This window comes from Spodoptera frugiperda, chromosome 25 (assembly GCF_023101765.2).
Source record: "Spodoptera frugiperda isolate SF20-4 chromosome 25, AGI-APGP_CSIRO_Sfru_2.0, whole genome shotgun sequence".
Classification (NCBI taxonomy): Eukaryota; Metazoa; Arthropoda; class Insecta; order Lepidoptera; family Noctuidae; genus Spodoptera; species Spodoptera frugiperda.
The window spans coordinates 34,274-55,370 of NC_064236.1; the positions used below are offsets into that span (position 1 = coordinate 34,274).

General features: G+C 37.7%; 1 protein-coding gene across 1 annotated transcript; it reads left to right on the forward strand.

The window, feature by feature from the left end:
* Positions 1 to 565: 565 nt before the first annotated feature.
* LOC118268533 (L-lactate dehydrogenase B chain-like) lies at positions 566 to 20,389 on the forward strand. The gene is made up of 7 exons (XM_035583072.2): positions 566 to 760; positions 2,519 to 2,706; positions 3,331 to 3,448; positions 4,269 to 4,393; positions 4,635 to 4,860; positions 5,741 to 5,982; positions 19,989 to 20,389. The coding sequence occupies exons 1-7, from the start codon at positions 664 to 666 to the stop codon at positions 20,160 to 20,162; spliced, it is 1,170 nt and encodes a 389-aa protein (XP_035438965.1). The 5' UTR covers positions 566 to 663; the 3' UTR covers positions 20,163 to 20,389.
* The last annotated feature ends 708 nt before the right edge of the window (positions 20,390 to 21,097 follow it).

The following is a 21,097-nucleotide window of genomic DNA, read 5'->3' on the forward strand; positions in this document are numbered from 1 at the left end:
TTTTTTGTCGATAAAATTAGATGTAGTACTCAGCCTTAACGGGTTAGAAGTCCCACACCTATCACATTGTATAGAAGCAGACGATGGGCTTTTTTAATAGGGGAACCCCCTCCGCATTTGCAGAGAGATTCGGCTATTCCGTAATAGTGTGTCTGTATTTATTATGTGAGACAATCGATGCAAAGCATATGCTCTTTCCTTACGAATTTCCCTTCTAGCATGGTCAGTACTCTGGTATGGGAACAACCACTTCTAGCGTCCCCCAGAAACAACTACTGGGAATAGCAGTGAAATAGTCCCAGGTGACCACCACCCGGTGGAGTGCGCCAAAGCCTACCACTTAGTGTCACCTGAGTAGCACCACCCAGAGGCTACATGTAGGGATTATGATTTATGGGTGCCCTCCTAACGGTCGAGGGTCACTTAGTCTCCAATAAGTGACATTACGTCCGCCTTTTTTCAACATCTATGAATAAATATGTAAGCTTGTATAACTAAATTCTCGTTTCATTCTTTACCGGTCGTCTTGGCCGTTAAGAAAGTGAATTAAATTAATTTTCAACTTTTCAAAGACTTGTCAAGTCCGTGTCAAGAGAAATCTTTTAAAATGTATAGAGTTGTCTTGTAAAGTTTGCGTAATTTAACTATTATATTTTTGTTGAAATGTTCCTTTTACTCAAACACGCAGTTCCGCAGTTAGCGGTAGCGAGCCGCGTAAGAAAACAGAATGCCTTCTGTGCTTACGGCATTTTTCATTCCGGTGAGTATTAAGACTTCGGTTAACAATTTTATTATCATCCAATATTTAGAGTTTATCTTCACAGGATTATCGCGCATCGATATTACGATAATTCGGATTTTTTAGTTCCGTAAGTACGACTCATGTTCCCTGTATACCGCCGTGGGATTTGGAGGCGAAAGTGCTTGCGCACGTCTTCAGTGTGCGCGACGACGACGCGTCGCCCGGCGAAACTCAGCTGCCTGATTGGTGCGCAGCGATACGAGCTCCGGTGCGATTTCATGGCAGAATGCAGCAACGAATGTCGCAACCGAGGGCTGGGCTCGCTGTCATTGCAGCGGTAAGACCCCTCTTTAAGGAGTAAATTGAGAGACGCTACGGCGCGGCGTCCTCACCAACAGCCTGATACAGGTGCTCACCGGACATGTGAAGTGCGGGATTTACCAGTTTCTGATAGAGCGGGAGAAAATGCCCGGGTGTCATCACTCCGAGGATCACCCGGAGGACACGGAGGACACTAGAGCATAGGCACGGTGGCGGTTTGCCCTGCGTGCGCTGAACACCGCCATGTCCTCAGGGATATGGTCGACGACGTTTCGCGTCCAGCATTGGTTCAGTCCATGGTGCGGAGCGAGGGGGGCTGGGATGCCGTCTTCTCCTTCTGTAAAGCAGTCATGCCAGCTAAGGAGGAGGCGGGACGTGTGAGGAAAACGAACCACCTCACGCCCCAGCCGTCGCGAAAGACACTTCGGGCGTCAATCGCGCAACGATCTCCAGCCGCCGTAAGATCGGGTCTGGGGACGCAGCAAGGGTAGCCCACCGTCCCGACCACAACCAGACTCGAGCGTGTGGCGTTTCGCGCGCGCTTAAGAACCATCAGACCACCACAGATAGCTGATGCCAGACCAGGAGCAGCTTACTACCTAGCATGTTTACTCGGGCTTCGGCTTAAAGACCAGAAGTATAAACGGGTTCGTTTTTGCGCAATAAAAGATTGACGCTCCCTTTCGCTTCGCCAAAGACGAGAGAAGTAATTGGATATTTTTCACCCCTTAAAAAAAGGGTTGCAAAAACTCACGTTAAAACACTATTATACTGTTTTCACTACCTACTTTATACTTTGTAGTGTTCAACAAAAAAGCATATATACGGTCGAATTGAGAACCTCCTCCTTTTTTTTGAAGTCGGTTAAAAATAAAGTATACAACATACTGAGCTCAGTATAAACATGCCGGACGAACACCAAGTTAGAATGGTTTCTTAGGAAATAATGCAAAGTGGCGGGAAGAGAGGAATATACAGCTTCAATTAATTTAATAAAAAAATAGCTGGAAAATGGCTCTAAATTAATAAGTTGTGCGAGAAGCACTAAAAATATGTCGTATAGTACAGTTAATTTTGGTAAAATGCTGTTTATTTTCTTTCTTCGACCTAAATATACTTTATTTATTAATACTTGTAAAAAAAAGTTGGCAACCCTGATTATGCCCCTGAATCCGAAATGGCTTAAAATGAGTTGAATTGTCGAAAAGTTCAAAGTCAGAGCATTTATTTCAAAGAATCATGCAGACCTCGTGCAGATGCTCGTTCCAAATGTTTAATAACTTTCAAATGGAGAAGTCCGATCAAAAACTCTATAATATTTTACCACATCACTGATGCATTATGTGATCCATTCTCTATAATTGCACAATGTGTCCAAGCAATGTAACGACAATACAGCGTCAAATTATTGAAGAAACAATTTGTGAATGGATTATGTGTTTATGTAATTTCCAGCTGTGAAGTACGTCAGCACGCAGGAGCCGCCAGAAGCAGCTGGTAAGGGTGTTCCTTGCAAACAGTTCACAACGATCGGGAAGATATTGAACACCACCGCGCACAAACGTGTCGGGTTTGGCGAAAAAATAAGCATCGTGGGTCTAGACGATATTGGCACTGCTATCGTGTACACTCTACTGGCTAAGGTAAAGTAATAGACTGGTGTGGTTCGTGTTAGTAACGAGTGTTACTTCGATCCGTTACAATTACTAGTGTGGATCAATGTTGTTGTTGATGACCAACAATGTTTTATTCAATTCGTGATTATTCTCTGCATTGTTTTGTTTAATTTTTGTTTTATTTAATTTTTCCATTTCCTTATTAATAGCTCTTTTATTTTGCCAAGTACTCACACCATTTAAAATGTAAATTTATTACAAACATATTTTTTCAATTACGTGTAGTTCCTGAGATTAGTGCATTCAACCAAATAAACCATGCAGATTGTCCCTGGAGACGACGTCCACATGGTACCAGATGATCGGCATGATTCCAACAGATATAAGATAAATCTAAGTCATAGGTTTAAAATTATAATGATTTATGTGTTATCATTATCATCGAAAAAGAACCGTGGGCCATCCAGTCTCTTGACTCTTGTTGCTACAAATCTTATTTTATTTTATCTTTATCCTGAATAATGGTTAAGTAAAATGGAATAATAAAGTCTAAGTTAACTGCTTTATTTTTGAAAAAAATATTTGTTTGACGATCCAAGTTGTCTCAATAAAATGTTTACCTTATTGAAATCGTAATAAATTGCATTCTAGGAAATCACGCAAAACATATGTATGATTGACATGAACGAAGAAATACTTGAGGGTGAACATTTAGATCTTCAGTCTAGCGCAATGTTTCTGAAAAATCCAAAGATAATTTCCAGCAAAGGTATTTTATTTATTGTAACTTGACATCACACGCACCATGGTATTGTAACGCAACATCACACGCACCATTGTATTGTAACGCAACATCACACGCACCATGGTATTGTAACGCAACATCACACGCACCATGGTATTGTAACGCAACATCACACGCACCATGGTATTGTAACGCAACATCACACGCACCATGGTATTGTAACGCAACATCACACGCACCATTGTATTGTAACGCAACATCACACGCACCATGGTATTGTAACGCAACATCACACGCACCATTGTATTGTAACGCAACATCACACGCACCATTGTATTGTAACGCAACATCACACGCACCATTGTATTGTAACGCAACATCACACGCTCGACCAAAAACCACCCCGTACCTACATCTGCTTTTAACTGGGGCTCCAATAACCTGCAACCTGGTTGTCTACAGCCCCAGTCGGGCATCAGCCCTCCTGGACCCTGTCTGTGATAATCTCATGAGATTATCTTTACCTCACCTCGGCGATGACTTCGCATCATTTGCTGATTTTCCCCTGAAAAAAAAGGTGTTGTTGTGGCCAAGTTTCGCTTTTATCGAAAATATAATTATTTATGTAAAGCGAAATTGGAATTATATAATATAATTATAATCTCGCTACGCGGCAGATAAATGGAGGCGCTCCATAGTAACAGATTTTCAATTTGGGCGTTAAAAGAAATAAGTTTGGGAACCTTTGTATTTTGTTTGAAACTTAATGCCAAGAGTGGCGACTATGGGCGTAGCTGAAGGGGTAAATATGAAATAAGTAAATAAATAATTTTGTAAACGTTAGATCCTGCGGACACCCGCGATTCTAAAATATGCGTCATCACCACGGGGACGTACAAGGGGCGAGACGAAGATGACATGGACTACATCGCTCGGAATGCGGGCATCGTGAGGGCTATTGTGGCGCCGGTAAGTTCCTTGATGTGTCCTGAAATGGTTCACATTCACATTTACACATTTTGACTGAGGAATAACTAACAATTCTTGAGAGCAGTCTATTTCTGATCGGGCATAACATCCAACTCTGGTTCGAAACTAACTTAATGCCGCACAACTGTAACTTAGAAATAATATAATGTGTTCCCGAGAACTTTGTTTAACCGACTAATAAACTTTACTCAAATTAATTAATGAAATTTTCTCTCACCAGCTGGCAAAATATAGTCCCAATGCAATCTTCTTAGTAGCGAGTGAACCAGTCGATATCCTCAGCTACGTGACGTGGAAGCTGCTCGGTATACCGAAGAACCGGATAATCGGCACCGGCACCTTGATGGACACGGCGCGGTTCCGATTCCTGCTGGGCGAAAAATTCGGCGTCTTGCCGGAGTGCTGCCACGCGTACATCATCGGCCAGCACGGACCGCATTACAGCGGTAACAAGTTCTTTACTAGAATATGCAACCAAATGAAGGAAAGGTTCCTCCATCTTAGCAAGCACGCTGACTTTACCATGTTGCCCTAACAAAAACCGGCTAAGTGTGAGTCGGATTCGCCCATGAAGGGTTCCGTACCAGCACGTAGATGACATATTATAATATAAAAGTTGTAAAATAACTTGGTTTTACATAGTGTTTGTATGAACGACAAAGTTGTATTTGCGGTTTTTGAAAATGTATTATTTCTTAAAAACTCATAATGATATTTTTTTTTTTTAAAAACCGTTGCCCCACATTAGTATTTTCTCCTGTGTCGTGGGTGCGTTTACAAACATACAAGTTCACATACACATGACACCCAGACCCGAAACAACAATTTGTGGATCACACAAAGAGTTGCTTCGTGCGGGAATCGAACCCGCTACCCGTTGTGCAGCAGCCAGTTGCCCAGCCACCGCACCAACCGTGCAGTCCGTCGATCTCGTTCAAACCAGCACACATTTTTTTTAGTTTTCTCACTCTCTTATTTTTCAAGTTAGAGGGGAGGGGGGGGACTCATTTTTCCACTTTGGAAGCGTCTTCCAAACAATTGTACAGAACCTTAATGTCTTTTTAAAGACCTATCCATAGACACCCATCACAGATTTTTTTTTATTAGTTCCATGTAAGTATAATCCCCCCTTTAATTTATTATTTTAAAATTCGAATAGCGGTTACCAGAATACATGAACCTACAAATTCTCATCTATGTAGGCCCAACAGTTTCTGAAATAAATGGCTGTGACATACGGACGTACAGACAGATATAACGAATCTATAAGAAGAAAGACACATCCGCAGTGACTAGATAGTTGAGTAGATACTCGCTTGTTGCCAGTGCCCGTGTGGTCCAGCGCGAACATCGGCGGCGTGCTGCTGAAGGACATGAACCCCCTCATCGGCACGGACAAGGACCCCGAGTGCTGGTTCGAGCTGTACGAAGACGCAGTGAAGGCCGAGGGGCTGGTGCGGCAGCTCAAGGGTTGCGCCTCGTGGTCGCTGGCCCTAGGCGTGGCGAATGTATGCAAAAGTATACTTACCAATGCCAATAAAGTGCTCCCTGTGTCCACTTACGTCAAGGTACGAATGATTTAACTTTACATTACAGGGATTGCGTGTAGTGCAGCATTGTAGTCAAGATTTACAGATTTCATTGTAATCATCTCATTTGTAAAGTATTGGAAGTCCTCTAAAACGGCATCCAATATTAAAACAATATAATTATTAGGTCAAGCAGCGCCCACGTGTCATAATTTGTAACTACAGATTGACGAACAGGAGCATATGACCTCTGTTACTTACGGCAAGTTACATTTTATTGAATACTAGCTTCCGCCCGCGACTCCGTCCGCGCGGATGTCGGTCTTCGCGTGGATGTTTTATTTCTCCATTTTGAGTAACTCTGACAATGACATCTTATAAATAGGTATCTATTGGACCCAAATACGGCTAGGCCCATAATAATTAAAGAGATCCTTCTATTGAGCTACTGCTGTTGAGCTCGCGTTCTGTAGTATAAAACTGAAAAATTAAGTTTTTTTTACGTATTTTTCCAGGATAAAAGGTATCCTATTTTATGCCCAGGGTAATAAGGTATACCTAAGGGTTGGTATCGATCCAGTAACACCCCCTGCTATTTATTTTTTCAATATTTTCAATGTACAGAATTGACTCTTCTACAGATTTATTAGATGTAGGTATAGATATAAATTCATTTAGGTTGGATACCTACTTAATATTCCGCCGCAAACGAACGTTATTACTTATACTAAATTTGCTAACTTTCGCTTAATCCCGGAAATATCGAATTCAGTATTCACGCACGATGGCTTTAGCGTAATTCACGTATATCTTTGGTGTTTCTGTATCAATTTCTATGATTCTTTTCATATTAAATAGGTAATAATGTAAGTAAACATTTTTTTTTTAATTAGGGATGAATGAGAGTGTTATAAACGTAAAAGTAGACAAGCAAAATCAAAAAGCTCCGAACTGCTAACCTATCGGGAGTTATACGTGTTATTGTGAGTCAACCATAAGAGATAGACATTTGCTGTCGTGGAATATTTTTTAAACAATTTTAAGGAGAACATTTCCGTCATACATTATTTCTGTGTAGCTTTAACCATTAAGGCTGCACACGCGACGGAAACTTAAAAAATGGAGTAAGTTCTCCTGTTTTCCCAACACTTCCCTTCACTGCTCTGCTCCTATTAATCGTAGCGTGATGAAAAGTATACTATAACCTGCCCAGGAGTATGAATAACAATTGTACCAAGTTTCGTTGAAATCTGTCCAGTAGTTTTTATTTCTATAAAGAACATACAGACAGACAGACAGACAGACAGACAGACAGACAGACAGACAGACAGACAGACAAAAAATTTTCTGATTGCATTTTTGGCGTCAGTATCGATCACTAATCACCCGCTGATAGTTATTTTGGAAATATATTTCATGTACAGAATTGACCTCTCTACAGATTTATTATAATTTGGATAATAACCTGGTGACTTTTGGCTAGTTGTCCAGCAGTTAAGTATATTACAAACCAGCCAGTTTTATACACAGCTACCGTAATGTGATAATGGCAGATTGTATAATCCTCCTGCGACAAATACAATCCCTGGCGTTGTCCCCGCGTACTGTGAGCGGTTCCAGCTACTTCGACCATCGACTCTATAGTTATAGCGCAAAGTCCGCTGCGGGTAGAGGATTCGATCCCGGGATCCCGGTCATATTTTAGTCCCATTTTCGGGATACATAAGTTTAATAAATCCCGGGTTTTTATATAGTTTTTTTAAATATCTGAATATAAATAAAATTAAATAAAAAACAGTATGAAAACTGTAAATCCAGAAGCAGTCAAAGAAACTACTGATCTTTCTAAGATTAGTTCCACACAAGGTTACAATTTGGGAAATATTTAAAATTGATTTAAAATTTTTAACTGTATAAGAAGGTTCTGATAATTAAAACAACCACTCATAAACCAGATGTATATATATGTATATGAATTCCTTACAAGTCAGCATAAATAACAAAACATATTAATGTCTATTAATATGTTTCGGTCGGGTCGCAGTGTTGTCACGTCACAACTGTTTTTTTCTTACCACTATCTAGAAAGTACAAACCACCATTACAATCTCGGGACTATCCCGGCATCCCGAGATTAAATGTAGATAATCCCGAAATCCCGCGATTAGATAAATCGTCCGGCATAGAGTCCTCTGACTGCGGCTAAGCTAACATTCGACAAGCTTACATCTGCGTTTGATACAGTGCTCGTGTGTAGCGATCGAGCCGTAATGTAGTTTGTTTTATTGTATCTACTTTTTCGGCATAAACAGTATCACAGTCGCAGTGTTGTGCACAGGGTATTAAGGCGCGGTGAATAGACAACTTTTATGTATTTGAGGGGGTGAAGCAGGTGAAGTGGGTCTCGTGTACTGAGGGGTGCACCGTGCAAATGTCATTGATACGCGTATTCCATTTTATTTAGGAGCGTAATTTCGCTACTATAGTTTCAAGGACGAGTGGCCCAGTGCGTTGCTGTCTAGATTCGCATTCCGTGATCCTTAAGATCGAATCTCATTACTCGTATTAGTTTTTGTTTTTATATTTTTAATATTATGTTGTATACATTTTTATTTTATTTTTATTTTATTTTTTATTATTTTTTTTATGACTAAAACCGAAATCGAACAATAATTTACACAAACTTACTACTACTATAGTTTTTGCGCTAGTGACAGTTGCCTGTATGACGTTGACGTCTCTCAGTACCACATGATTAGGGATGGACATTAGAAAGGTCTTTTTTTATCGCTATCGATACTCGCAGCATACATTGAATTCTCTTTAATTTTGTTATTAAAGTGTGTTGTTTAGTTGTGCAGTGTATCTGCGTGTATATAATGTCAATATACAGATACAGATTCAGATGATCCTGACTCAGATAATAATATGAGTTTGGACGAATAATAAGTAAATAATTTTGGTTTTAAGCAAGGAGCGTGTGTGACGTGTCGAAGATCTGACACGTTTGGCTCTCCAGTGCCCCGAACAGTCGCTACAGTCGTAGACAAGTTTTTACATTCAATATTCTGTACTTAGGGCCTATGCACACCACGTTTTATAAACGGCCGGCGACGCGCGTTTTGGAAACGCGCGTCGCTGGCGCGTTGTTCTCCTGCAGGGCAGTTTGTTGTCGTTTGTATCGATACAAACGCGCGGCAACAGCGCGTGTGTATTGATAACATGCGTGTTTGCATCACTACACACGCGTGTCTGTATCGCTACACACGCGCGTCAGGTGTGCAAAGGTCTACAGGCCGCGTCTAACTATCGCGTCTGTAGCGATACAGACGCGATACGCACGCAAGTATCGCTAAAAACGCGCGTCGGCGGCGCGTTTAAAAAACGTGGTGCAAACATAGGCACTTAGAAGCAGTAGGCACTAATCTTTTAAAAACTAAAAAACGGACAGGAGGATATATAAATAAAACACCAATTATGTATAAAATATGTATTATTCATCTTCAATAATTAGGAGAATGTCATCTAAGAATTGTGTAGGGGGCGGGGTACGTATATTTTCTTGGTATCTTTCCCAACTGAGATACCATATTATACAGGCTGAGATGCACGCCACTGACGAATAACTGATAAAATCGCCTCATCTTCCAAGACTCTTCTGCCAATAGAGTTACTACGACCAGTCGCAATCGTACAATCTACACAGCGATCCATGTCGTCAATATCCGATTGATAGGCTTAAACAGTTGTCCAAAATAGAGAGTAAGGTAATTTAGAGATGCAAGATCCGTCAAAAGTCCTTTATAAAGCCGAGGTCGTGGGGTTTAACAATAAAACATGGAAAATACGTGCGCATTTAGAACGAAACACAACAAACAAGTGTCATCTGTCAATCGATGACTGACTGATATCAGACAGAAGTGTTGTAAGAAGTTTAAATCACAGAGTACTTATACGCATAAATGATTAAATAATCATTAATGTTTTATAACTTAATTTAAGTTTTCTCGCTTCCCAGATAGAAACAAGGTACCATATTTTGTGATTTCCTTTAGAAAAATATGACGGTTTTTTTAATATACATTTCAACTAGTTAACTGCTGGGCCCAAAAGTCCCCTTCTCCTTTCAAGAATGGTACGGAACGTTACTGAATGTGTCATCTGCACCATGCTACGCGGTAATAGTATATGAAAAAATTAATTGTATTTACATAACTTTAAATCGATTTCGTACAAAAATATATACTGACAACCCAACTTATAAAAAGCTAATTACATAATAAAATATTACAAACAGCAAAAAGATATGTTAGTGAATGATTATTTTCTGAGCGGCGATTGACACAAACTGACATAGGTCCACCAAGCAGCGCGCCTCAGCGGTCACTGCCGGTCCGCGTAGGAATGAAAGAGAAACGAATAGATGTCATGATCGGACGACGTTTTGTTCGATTCGTTCTGAGTTATTTATCATGAATTATATTAATTCTTACAAATATCTCATTTCAATCGACAAATAAATAAGGCAGATCCCTTTATTATTTTAAATTACGTCACTGTTATTAATTTTATTAAGATATGTTCATAAATAATATAGTTACAATGGCTAGAATTTCAATTTAAATGGTTAGTTTATGATTTTTTTTTATCGAGAAAATTTATAGAAATCGTGTTTTGAAGAAGGTGGTCCATTCATAAAAATGATCAAGATTAACATATATTTTTTTTGTTGCTCTAACATGTAAACATTGGGCAAAAAAATCTGTTGAATCAATCCTATTTTGACTATGCACAGCGCCTTAACATACTACAAAAATTTTAAAAATTAAAAAACCCGACTGCATAAAAAACACTTTAAATAAAAACTGAAAAGTAAAAAACAAGCTTAGTCTAAAAGTGTAGATAGCAATGCTATTACCACAAAATTCATCAATACACAAAAAATAATAATCTTATGCGAAACATAATTGAGTGCAACAGTCGGGACCCATATTGAATGATTTTAGTCTAGTTTATTTAATGGGTCCCGACTGTTACACTCAATTATGTACTAATACTAATACTAATAAAATATTATAAAGAGGAAAACTTTGTTTGTTTGTTTGTTTGGTTGTAATGAATAGGCTCAAAAACTACTGGACCGATTTTAAAAATTCTTTCACCATTCGAAAGCTACATTATCCACGAGTAACATAGGCTATATTTTATATATTATACTAGCTTCCGCCCGCGACTCCGTCCGCGCGGATGTCGGTCTTCGCGTGGAAGTTTTGTTTCTCCATTTTGAGTAACTCTGACAATGACATCTTATAAATATCTATTGGACCCAAATACGGCGAGGCCCATAATAATTAAGGAGATCCCTCTTTTGAGCTACTGCTGTGGAGCTCGCGTTCTGTAGAATAAAACTGAAAAATAAATGCGTGATGACTGAACATATAGACAGACAGACAAAAAAAAATTCAATTTGGGTTTGGTATCGATCCAGTAACACTATATTATTTATTTTTTAGGGTTCCGTAGCCAAATGGCAAAAAACGGAACCCTTATAGATTCGACATGTCTGTCTGTCTGTCTGTCCGTCCGTCCGTATGTCACAGCCATTTATTTCCGAAACTATTGGGCCTACATAGTTGAAACTTTGTAGGTTGGTGTATTTCGGTAACCGCTATCCGAATTTTGAATAAAAATTAATAAATTGAAAAATTAAAGGGCACTCCATACATGGAACTGATTAAAAAAAAAAATCCTCTAACATATCCGTGATGGGTGTCTATGGGTAGGTCTTTAAAAAAGAATTAAGGTTCCTAAAACCATTTTTCGTCAAAAACAACCGTTTGAAAGTTAGACGCCTCCAAAGTGGAACAATTTTAACAAAAAAAAAACCGACTTCAAAAAATAAATATTCCAAAACAAATTAATATGCACTAAAAAGTAAAAGAAATAATTGCGTATTTTTCAACAACTTAATAGATCAACTAACTTTACTAACTCATCACACACATTATAATGTAAGTAGGTACAATTATTGTTACTTCTGGAGTCGGTGTCAGCCAACTAAGATGGGTTTGTTATTTACCTATTATCACAATAAAACATTATAGTTTTACACCAGTTGTAAGTAGGTACTTAACCACCACTCCGCCCGTGCCGTGCTAGTTGTTGGCGTTTCCTAGGCTGACACCGACTCCAAAAATAACAATAATTGTACCTACTTACATTATAATGTGTGTGATGAGTTAGTAAAGTTAGTTGATCTATTAAGTTGTTGAAAAATACGCAATTATTAACCGACTTCAAAAAAAGGAGGAGGTTCTCAATTCGACAGTATTTTTTTTTTTTTTTTTTTTTATGTATGTTAATCGATATCTCCGGCAGTTATAGACCGATTTGAGAAATTCTTTTTGTGTTTGAAAGAGTACGATGTCAGTGTGGTCCCATATAATTTTTTTTAAAGTCTGACCATAAATGTGGAAGATAATCCAGGGAACTCCTCAAAAATGAACAGAATGTGCTCTGCGTTTGAGTTTAAGTGATGTATATTAGCTTATCTTTCTGAGTAACCATACAATTCAGGACAGATAGTAGCATATCTGGTATAGAATGATGGGTAGCTTGATGTGCTGTCTGATTTACATGTGTATGTAGGTACCTAATCTGTTTGTGTTTGACAAATGCATATCTCTGGCAGTTATAGTCCGATTTGAGAAATTCTTTTTGTGTTTGAAAGAGTACGATGGCAGTGTGGTTCCATATAATTGTTTTTAAAGTCTGACCATAAATGTGGAAGATAATCCAGGGAACTCCTTAAAAATGAGCAGAATGAGCTCTGCGTTTACGTTGAAGTGATGCATACTAGCTTATCTTTCTCAGTAGCCATAAAAATCAGGACAGATAGTAGCATATCTGGTATAGAATGATGGGTAGCTTGATGTGCTGTCTGAGTTACATGACTGTATACCTATGTGGGTATCTAATCTGTTTGTGTGTTTGACAACTGACTATGTATGTAGCTTATGAACAGGTTACTGTTAGCTGTCGGCTCAGTAGATCATAAGTAAGGGTATCAGGTTAATATACATTTGAAAATAATGTAATTATGCGTCAATATGGATAGATATTAATATTATTCATTTAAACGGTGCTGTCTCATAGGAGCAGCGCGTTTAATAGGTCGACCCATACTCAAATAAGTTATTCACTAAAAATCAAGAAATAAAAAACAATTTTAACAAAAAAAAAACCGACTTCAAAAAATTAATATTCCAAAACAAATTAATATGCACTAAAAAGTAAAAGAAATAATTGCGTATTTTTCAACAACTTAATAGATCAACTAACTTTACTAACTCATCACACACATTATAATGTAAGTAGGTACAATTATTGTTACTTCTGGAGTCGGTGTCAGCCTAGGAAACGCCAACAACTAGCACGGCACGGGCGGAGTGGTGGTTAAGTACCTACTTACAACTGGTGTAAAACTGTAATGTTTTGTTGTGATAAAAGGTAAATAACAAATCTTTCTTAGTTGGCTGACACCGACTCCAGAAATAACAATAATTGTACCTACTTATATTATAATGTGTGTGATGAGTTAGTAAAGTTAGTTGATCTATGAAGTTGTTGAAAAATACGCAATTATTTCTTTTACTTTTTAGTTCATATTAATTTGTTTTGGAATATTAATTTTTTGAAGTCGGTTTTTTTTTGTTAAAATTGTTTTTTTTTCTTTTACTTTTTAGTGCATATTAATTTGTTTTGGAATATTTATTTTTTGAAGTCGGTTTTTTTTTGTTAAAATTGTTTTTTATTTCTTGATTTTTAGTGAATAACTTATTTGAGTATGGGTCGACCTATTAAACGCGCTGCTCATATGAGACAGCGCCGTTTAAATGAATAATATTAATATCTATCCATATTGACGCATAATTACATTACTTTCAAATGTATATTAACCTGATACCCTAACTTATGATCTGCTGAGCCGACAGCTAACAGTTCATAAGCTACATACATAGTCAGTTGTAAAACACACAAACAGATTAGATACCCACATAGGTATACAGTCATGTAACTCAGACAGCACATCAAGCTACCCATCATTCTATACCAGATATGCTACTATCTGTCCTGAATTTTATGGTTACTGAGAAAGATAAGCTAGTATGCATCACTTCAACGTAAACGCAGAGCTCATTCTGCTCATTTTTAAGGAGTTCCCTGGATTATCTTCCACATTTATGGTCAGACTTTAAAAACAATTATATGGAACCACACTGCCATCGTACTCTTTCAAACACAAAAATAATTTCTCAAATCGGACTATAACTGCCAGAGATATGCATTTGTCAAACACAAACAGATTAGGTACCTACATACACATGTAAATCAGACAGCACATCAAGCTACCCCTCATTCTGTACCAGATATGCTACTATCTGTCCTGAATATTATGGTTACTCAGAAAGATAAGCTAATATACATCACTTAAACTCAAACGCAGAGCACATTCTGTTCATTTTTGAGGAGTTCCCTGGATTATCTTCCACATTTATGGTCAGACTTTAAAAAAAATTATATGGGACCACACTGACATCGTACTCTTTCAAATACAAAAAGAATTTCTCAAATCGGTCTATAACTGCCGGAGATATCGATTAACATACATAAAAAAAAAAAAAAAAGAAAAATACGGTCGAATTGAGAACCTCCTCCTTTTTTTGAAGTCGGTTAAAAATGAGTGTCCCCCCTCTAACTTTTAAAATGAGAAAACTAAAAAAAATATATGCTGTAGATTTCAATAGAAACTAACAACGAAAATTGGTTTGAACCAGATATCATTATTAGTTTTTAAGAAATAAAACATTTTCAAAAACCGCAAATATTACTTTGTCGTTCATACAAACACTATGTAAAACCAAGTTATTTTAAAACTTTTATATTATGTCATCTACTTGCTGTTACGGAACCCTTCATGGGCGAGTCCGACTCGCACTTGGCCGGTTTTTCTATATTTTCAATGTACAGAATTGACCCTTCTACAGATTTATTATAATACTAGCTTCCGCCCGCGACTCCGTCCGCGCGGATGTCGGTCTTCGCGTGGTTTGTTTTATTTCCCCATTTTGAGTAACTCTGACAATGACATCTTATAAATATCTATTGGACCCAAATACGGTGAGGCCCATAATAATTAAGGAGATCCCTCTATTGAGCTACTGCTGTTGAGCTCGCGTTCTATAGAATAAAACTGAAAAATAAAGATATTTTTTCTACGTATTTTTCCAGGATAAAAGTATCATATTTTATGCCCAGGATAATAAAGTATATTTCGAACTGTTAGTTTTCACGTGATGCCTGAACATACAGACAGACAGACAAAAAAAAAATTAATCACATATTTGGGTTTGGTATCGATCCAGTAACACCCCCTGCTATTTATTCTTTCAATATTTTCAATGTAAGTACAGTATTGACCCTTCTACAGATTTCATTTAATATGAATGAATGAATGAATGAATCAATCAATGAATGTGTTATAAACGTAAGAGTAGACAAATATAATCAGAAAGCTCCGAACTGCTAAGCTATCGGGAGTTATACGTGTTATTGTGAGTCTACCATAAGAGATAAACATTTGCAGTCGAGGAATACATATTTTTTAAACAATTTTAAGGAGAACATTTTCGTCATACATTATTAAATAATGTTACATTTCCGTCATACATTATTAAATAACAGAGCTGAATTTTGGTACAGACCTTTATTTTACTATAAAGATTAAAATATTAAAAGTCCCCATCTATCCCATATGTGCTTCAAAAGTTATTCGGGGTCAAAGGTCAAGATTTTAGGTTTTTTGAGTTTTTCTCAAAAACCGTAAGTTTTTTGAAAAAATACCTCAGACCAAATTTGTAGATCTCAAAATTCTCTACAAAATGGTCCTTATAAGTTTTTCTATAAGTATTACCGTTTCTAAGATAGATTCGTGTGTCCCCACACACATTTTTCCACTTTGGAAGCGTCTAACTTTCAAACGATTGATTTTGACGAAAAGTGGTTTTAGAAACCTTAATGTCTTTTTTAAAGACCTATCCATAGACACCCATCACGGATATGTAAGCTGAAAAAAAATTTTTTTTTAATCAGTTCCATGTAGAGAAAATTTATAAATTTAAAAAGTAAAGGGGGCCCCTTTACTTTTTAAATTTATAAATTTTTATTCAAAATTCGAATAGCGGTTACCGAAATACATCATCTTACAAAGAAACAATCTTACAAAGTTTCAACTATGTAGGCCCAACAGTTTCGGAAATAAATGTCTGTCCGTCCGTCCGTCCGTCCGTCCGTATGTCACAGCCTGTTGGGCCACGAAACTGTTGGGCCTACATAGTTGAAACTTTGTAAGATGGTGTATTTCGGTAACCGCTATTCGAATTTTGAATAAAAATTTATAAATTTAAAAAGTAAAGGGGGGCACTCCATACATGGAACTGATTAAAAAAAATTTTTTTTTCAGCTTACATATCCGTGATGGGTGTCTATGGATAGGTCTTTAAAAAAGACATTAATGTTTCTAAAACCACTTTTCGTCAAAATCAATCGTTTGAAAGTTAGACGCTTCCAAAGTGGAAAAATGTGTGTGGGGACACACGAATCTATCTTAGAAACGGTAATACTTATAGAAAAACTTATAAGAACCATTTTGTAGAGAATTTTGAGATCTACAAATTTGGTCTGAGGTATTTTTTCGAAAAAACTTACGGTTTTTGAGAAAAACTCAAAAAACCTAAAATCTTGACCTTTGACCCCGAATAACTTTTGAAGCACATATGGGATAGATGGGGACTTTTAATATTTTAATCTTTATAGTAAAATAAAGGTCTGTACCAAAATTCAGCTCTGTCGGAATTTTTGATATTTCAATATCGTATATTGACCGGACTAATAGATAATAGATAATTAGATAATAATATTATAAAGAGGAAAACTTTGTTTGTTTGGTTGTAATGAATAGGCTCAAAAACTACTGGACCGATTTTAAAAATTCTTTCACCATTCGAAAGCTACATTATCCACGAGTAACATAGGCTATATTTTATTTTGGAAAAAAATAGGGTTCCGTAAGATATTTTGATTTTTCCGACACAAACTGAAAAAAATCAACCAAAGAAGTTTCTTATTTTGCGTACGCTGCCTAAACTACAAAAGATAGAACCATAAAATGTTATAATTAATTGTAGATCTTATTAATCTACAAAAAAGTCCGCGGCACACTATACCTATCTATGTCGAGTGAGGCACAACAACCACATTTTTATTTAAAAATCTAGAATTTTTTTTTAACTACATTTAAACGCGTTTCTTTTACTCCTGCTATTAATCCTTATCAAAATAAATTATTTCATCAATAAGAACAGTTTATGTTGATAATATTTGGTCTTTGAATGATTAAAATTGGACGTTTGGTTTTGAAGTTGTGGTGAAATTAAACTATTACGAGCTGCACGGCCCGTTGCGAAGTGGACGTCGCCAAGGCCAGGGGTGCGCGTGCGGGAGAGGGGTGTTTAGATCTATGAGTAATCGGTGAATATTGTAATTGATTGATATGTGACATAAATTATTTAATGACATCATCATACCATTTCAACCTGAAGGTGCCGTAAAAGGCGACTAAGGGACTGACCTTGAGCAGACAAGAGAATTTCGGTAATCTTCGAAATTACTGATCCGATTCCAAAAATTGTTTTACTAGGAAGCTACAATAGCGACGAGTGTAATCGTATGTTAAAACAAGAATTTTTCCGCGGACGAAGTCGCGGGCAGAAGCTAGTTTATAAATAAATTCATTGTAAATAATTTAGTTTAGACGTACTTTTATTATCACTTTTCACTTTTAAGTTCAGACACCGCTAGTCAATCGCGTCGCGTAGTACCTATCCCACCCAAAACATAAATGTGAAAGGCTGCCAAGTTCGATAATATTGGAATGCTTCGCCTATAAAAGAAGTGAGATCTAAATAAGTACCAAGTTCCATACACAGACCTCAGTTAAAAATGATATAACAAGTTGGCAAGTTTTCACACACTTTGTTATAAACCTACTAAACGCAATGAGTCAAGTATATAATTTTCTCTTAAAACTTGCCAAGTTATATCATTTTTAACTGAGGTCTGTGTATGGAACTTGGTACTTATTTAGATCTCACTTCTTTTATAGGCGAAGCATTCCAATATTATCGAACTTGGCAGCCTTTCACATTTATGTTTTGGGTGGGATTTCATTTATTTTTGTAAGGTTTATTTTCTTTTTTTCTTATTTTACTTTACTTTGACTAAATACAAACCTTCGTAACAAATTTTAGGTCGGTACGACCATTGGAAGATATAGATATTTTTTTTGTTTTAGTTCCTTAGGGGTATGAATTTACACCTTCATTATTTTTAAAACCGACTCACACTTGGCCATTTTCAGATTTTTTCCTTTACCTTGACCTAAAGACCTACCTCCATGCCAAATTTCAAGTCAATACGACCATTGGAAGTGGTCTAGGTTTTTGATGAGTGAGTGAGTCAGTCAGTCAGTCAGTCAGTGAGTGTATAGTAAAAATAGCGATTTTCTGACGTCAATATCTCAAGACCTACAATAGGTACATTAATGAAATTTTGTATTTTAGATAAGTAAGTAGATCTCGACAGATACTAGAAATTTCATATGCGTAGATAAAATAGATTGTGAGACTTGGCGGACACACTGCCGTGTGTCTAGTTCGAGCAAAAAAACCGACACACCGGCCGTGGGTTATATTACACGAACCATTTCGGGCCAAGTTCGACCCACCTATAACTCAAAATCTATTTTATCTACGCATATGAAATTTCTAGTTGGCCCGAAATGGTTCGTGTAACATAACCCACGGCCGGTGTGTCGGTTTTTTGCTCGAACTTGGCGGACACACTGCCGTGTGTCTAGATACGAGTATTTAGTTTGGATAATAAAGAACATAATTGTATCCTATCTAGGGCGCCTCACGGCCGCCATGTTGGTTTTTGTTTTACGTCACATATCTAAGAACACTTGGGTAAATAAGACGAATCCAACGATGCCCTGATTGTCGAAATCCATCAAGCCGTTTCGAAGAAATGAGGTAATAAAGAATATTAGGCTCATACATACAAGATACGCGCGAAAAACATAACCCTTCCTTGGCAGTCGGGTAAAAAACATTAATAAATAAAAAATAACTGGTTTGATTTCAATTGTTTTAGTTTTTACCAGTTGGGCAACTGGTAAAAAAACATCTTTAAACATTTATGTTTACTAATTAATGGGAGAAATATCATTAATTTTAAAATAGCAAGTAGGTAAAGTCTTATCGTTCATTTGTGTCACTAATCAGGTCAACAGAAAACTAGATTTATTCAAAAAATAAAATGATATTAGACTAAGCGTACAAACAATTTTAAAAACTTTCTTCGTATATTAACTACCCAGAAACGTTAAATTATTTAGTAAATTCTCAAAATTTAATTAGTAACTTGAGTACAGTGTACTTAAAGAGAAAAGGGTACCTAATTTCCAAAAACATCTTTATTGGCAAAAAATTGTTCAACGTGACCTCCCCTACGACGAATACATCCCCACACGCTTCCTCACCTCTGTATCTCTCGCTCTTGAACAGAATATGCGTCTAATTTCTTCAGTCGCTTCAATTATAAGTTGTTATAATATAAGATCCAAACTTTTTTACTTGAATTATGGAGAATACCTAATACTGCCTCCCCATACCGCTATGCTATGCTTTATACTTACTGTGATTTAGCTCTACATTGTACACACTTTATTGTATATCTACTCTGAGTCGGATCTCACTGGCAGTACTAGGTAAGTAGGTACAGCCGTTGCACCGCAGATGATGACATTGTGGAATAATAGAGTATAATAATTGTGCAGCTCCCACGCAGCAGTCGCTGCACTTTCAATACAAACTCATCATTCACCCAACGGCTACGTGTGTGTATATCTACAGTTTCCCTTGCAGGGCGAACACGCGATAAAAGACGAAGTGTTCCTCTCCCTGCCATGCGTGGTGGGCTCGAATGGAATCACAGACGTGATCCGGCAGAACCTGAACGACAATGAAGCAGTGGTGTTGCGCCGCGGCGCTGAGAACACGGCCGACCTGCAGGCTGCCGCCAACAAGATCATAGCGTGATGTCCCGAGCGAGTCCTGCGAGGCTGCACACGATCCACAGCGCCACGGCGCCACGGTGGTGTTGTCATGTTGTGTGTAGACTGTGTGTTCGGTAGCGGGTATGTAGGAGCCATAGGTAATTACTGTAGCTGCCATGCGGTTATATGACTCTTTTTGAAGTGGTTTTCTCTGTTATTTACTTAATTTTATTTAAACATGTTTGTGTTCTTAATAAAATTTATTTTTTATTTGGTTGTACACTTAATGTTAAGAAACCCTCAACTCATGCATTCCCTCAACACCTGCCAGCGGCGTGTCCTGCGGCTGCGCCCCCGTGGGACTTCCACTGGGTACACAGTTACACACGCAGTACAATGAATACTAGTTACTTTTTGTAAGGTTTTTACTTTATGGAAGTCGGATTTATTAAACGTTTATTTATTTTTATTTTTTGTTTTTTGGTTTTGTATGTCTTGTATGTAGACGTATGTAAATAGTAAGGGCCAACTCACACCGAAAGAGCGGCGAAGGGCAGCGAAGCGGAGCGCAGTTTCAGTGTCATGAGAATTTTAACTTTTATTATTATAAATACTATTATCGCATGAGAAACACGAACGAGGCGCGTGGATGCCCGCGGAGCCGCAGGAATTCCGGCGAATTCCATAAACGGAGCCGTGAGCCTGCTCGAGCATTCTCGGGAATTCCCGAGAATGCTCGAGCAGTCACGAGCGGCCGCTGGCAATATCCCGCCCCTCGCAATAATAATTATTTATATGTGCAATAATAATTAAATCCAAAATACTCATTTTCACTGCATAAACACAAGTTTCCTCGAGTTTTATTGAAAGTGAACTGCGCATAGAACGACCCGTGAATTCATCGCGTGCGGGCTCGAGATGGCGCGCGGTGTCCCGCGACTTCTCGCGCATTCCAGCGACTTCTCGAGCAGTCACGGG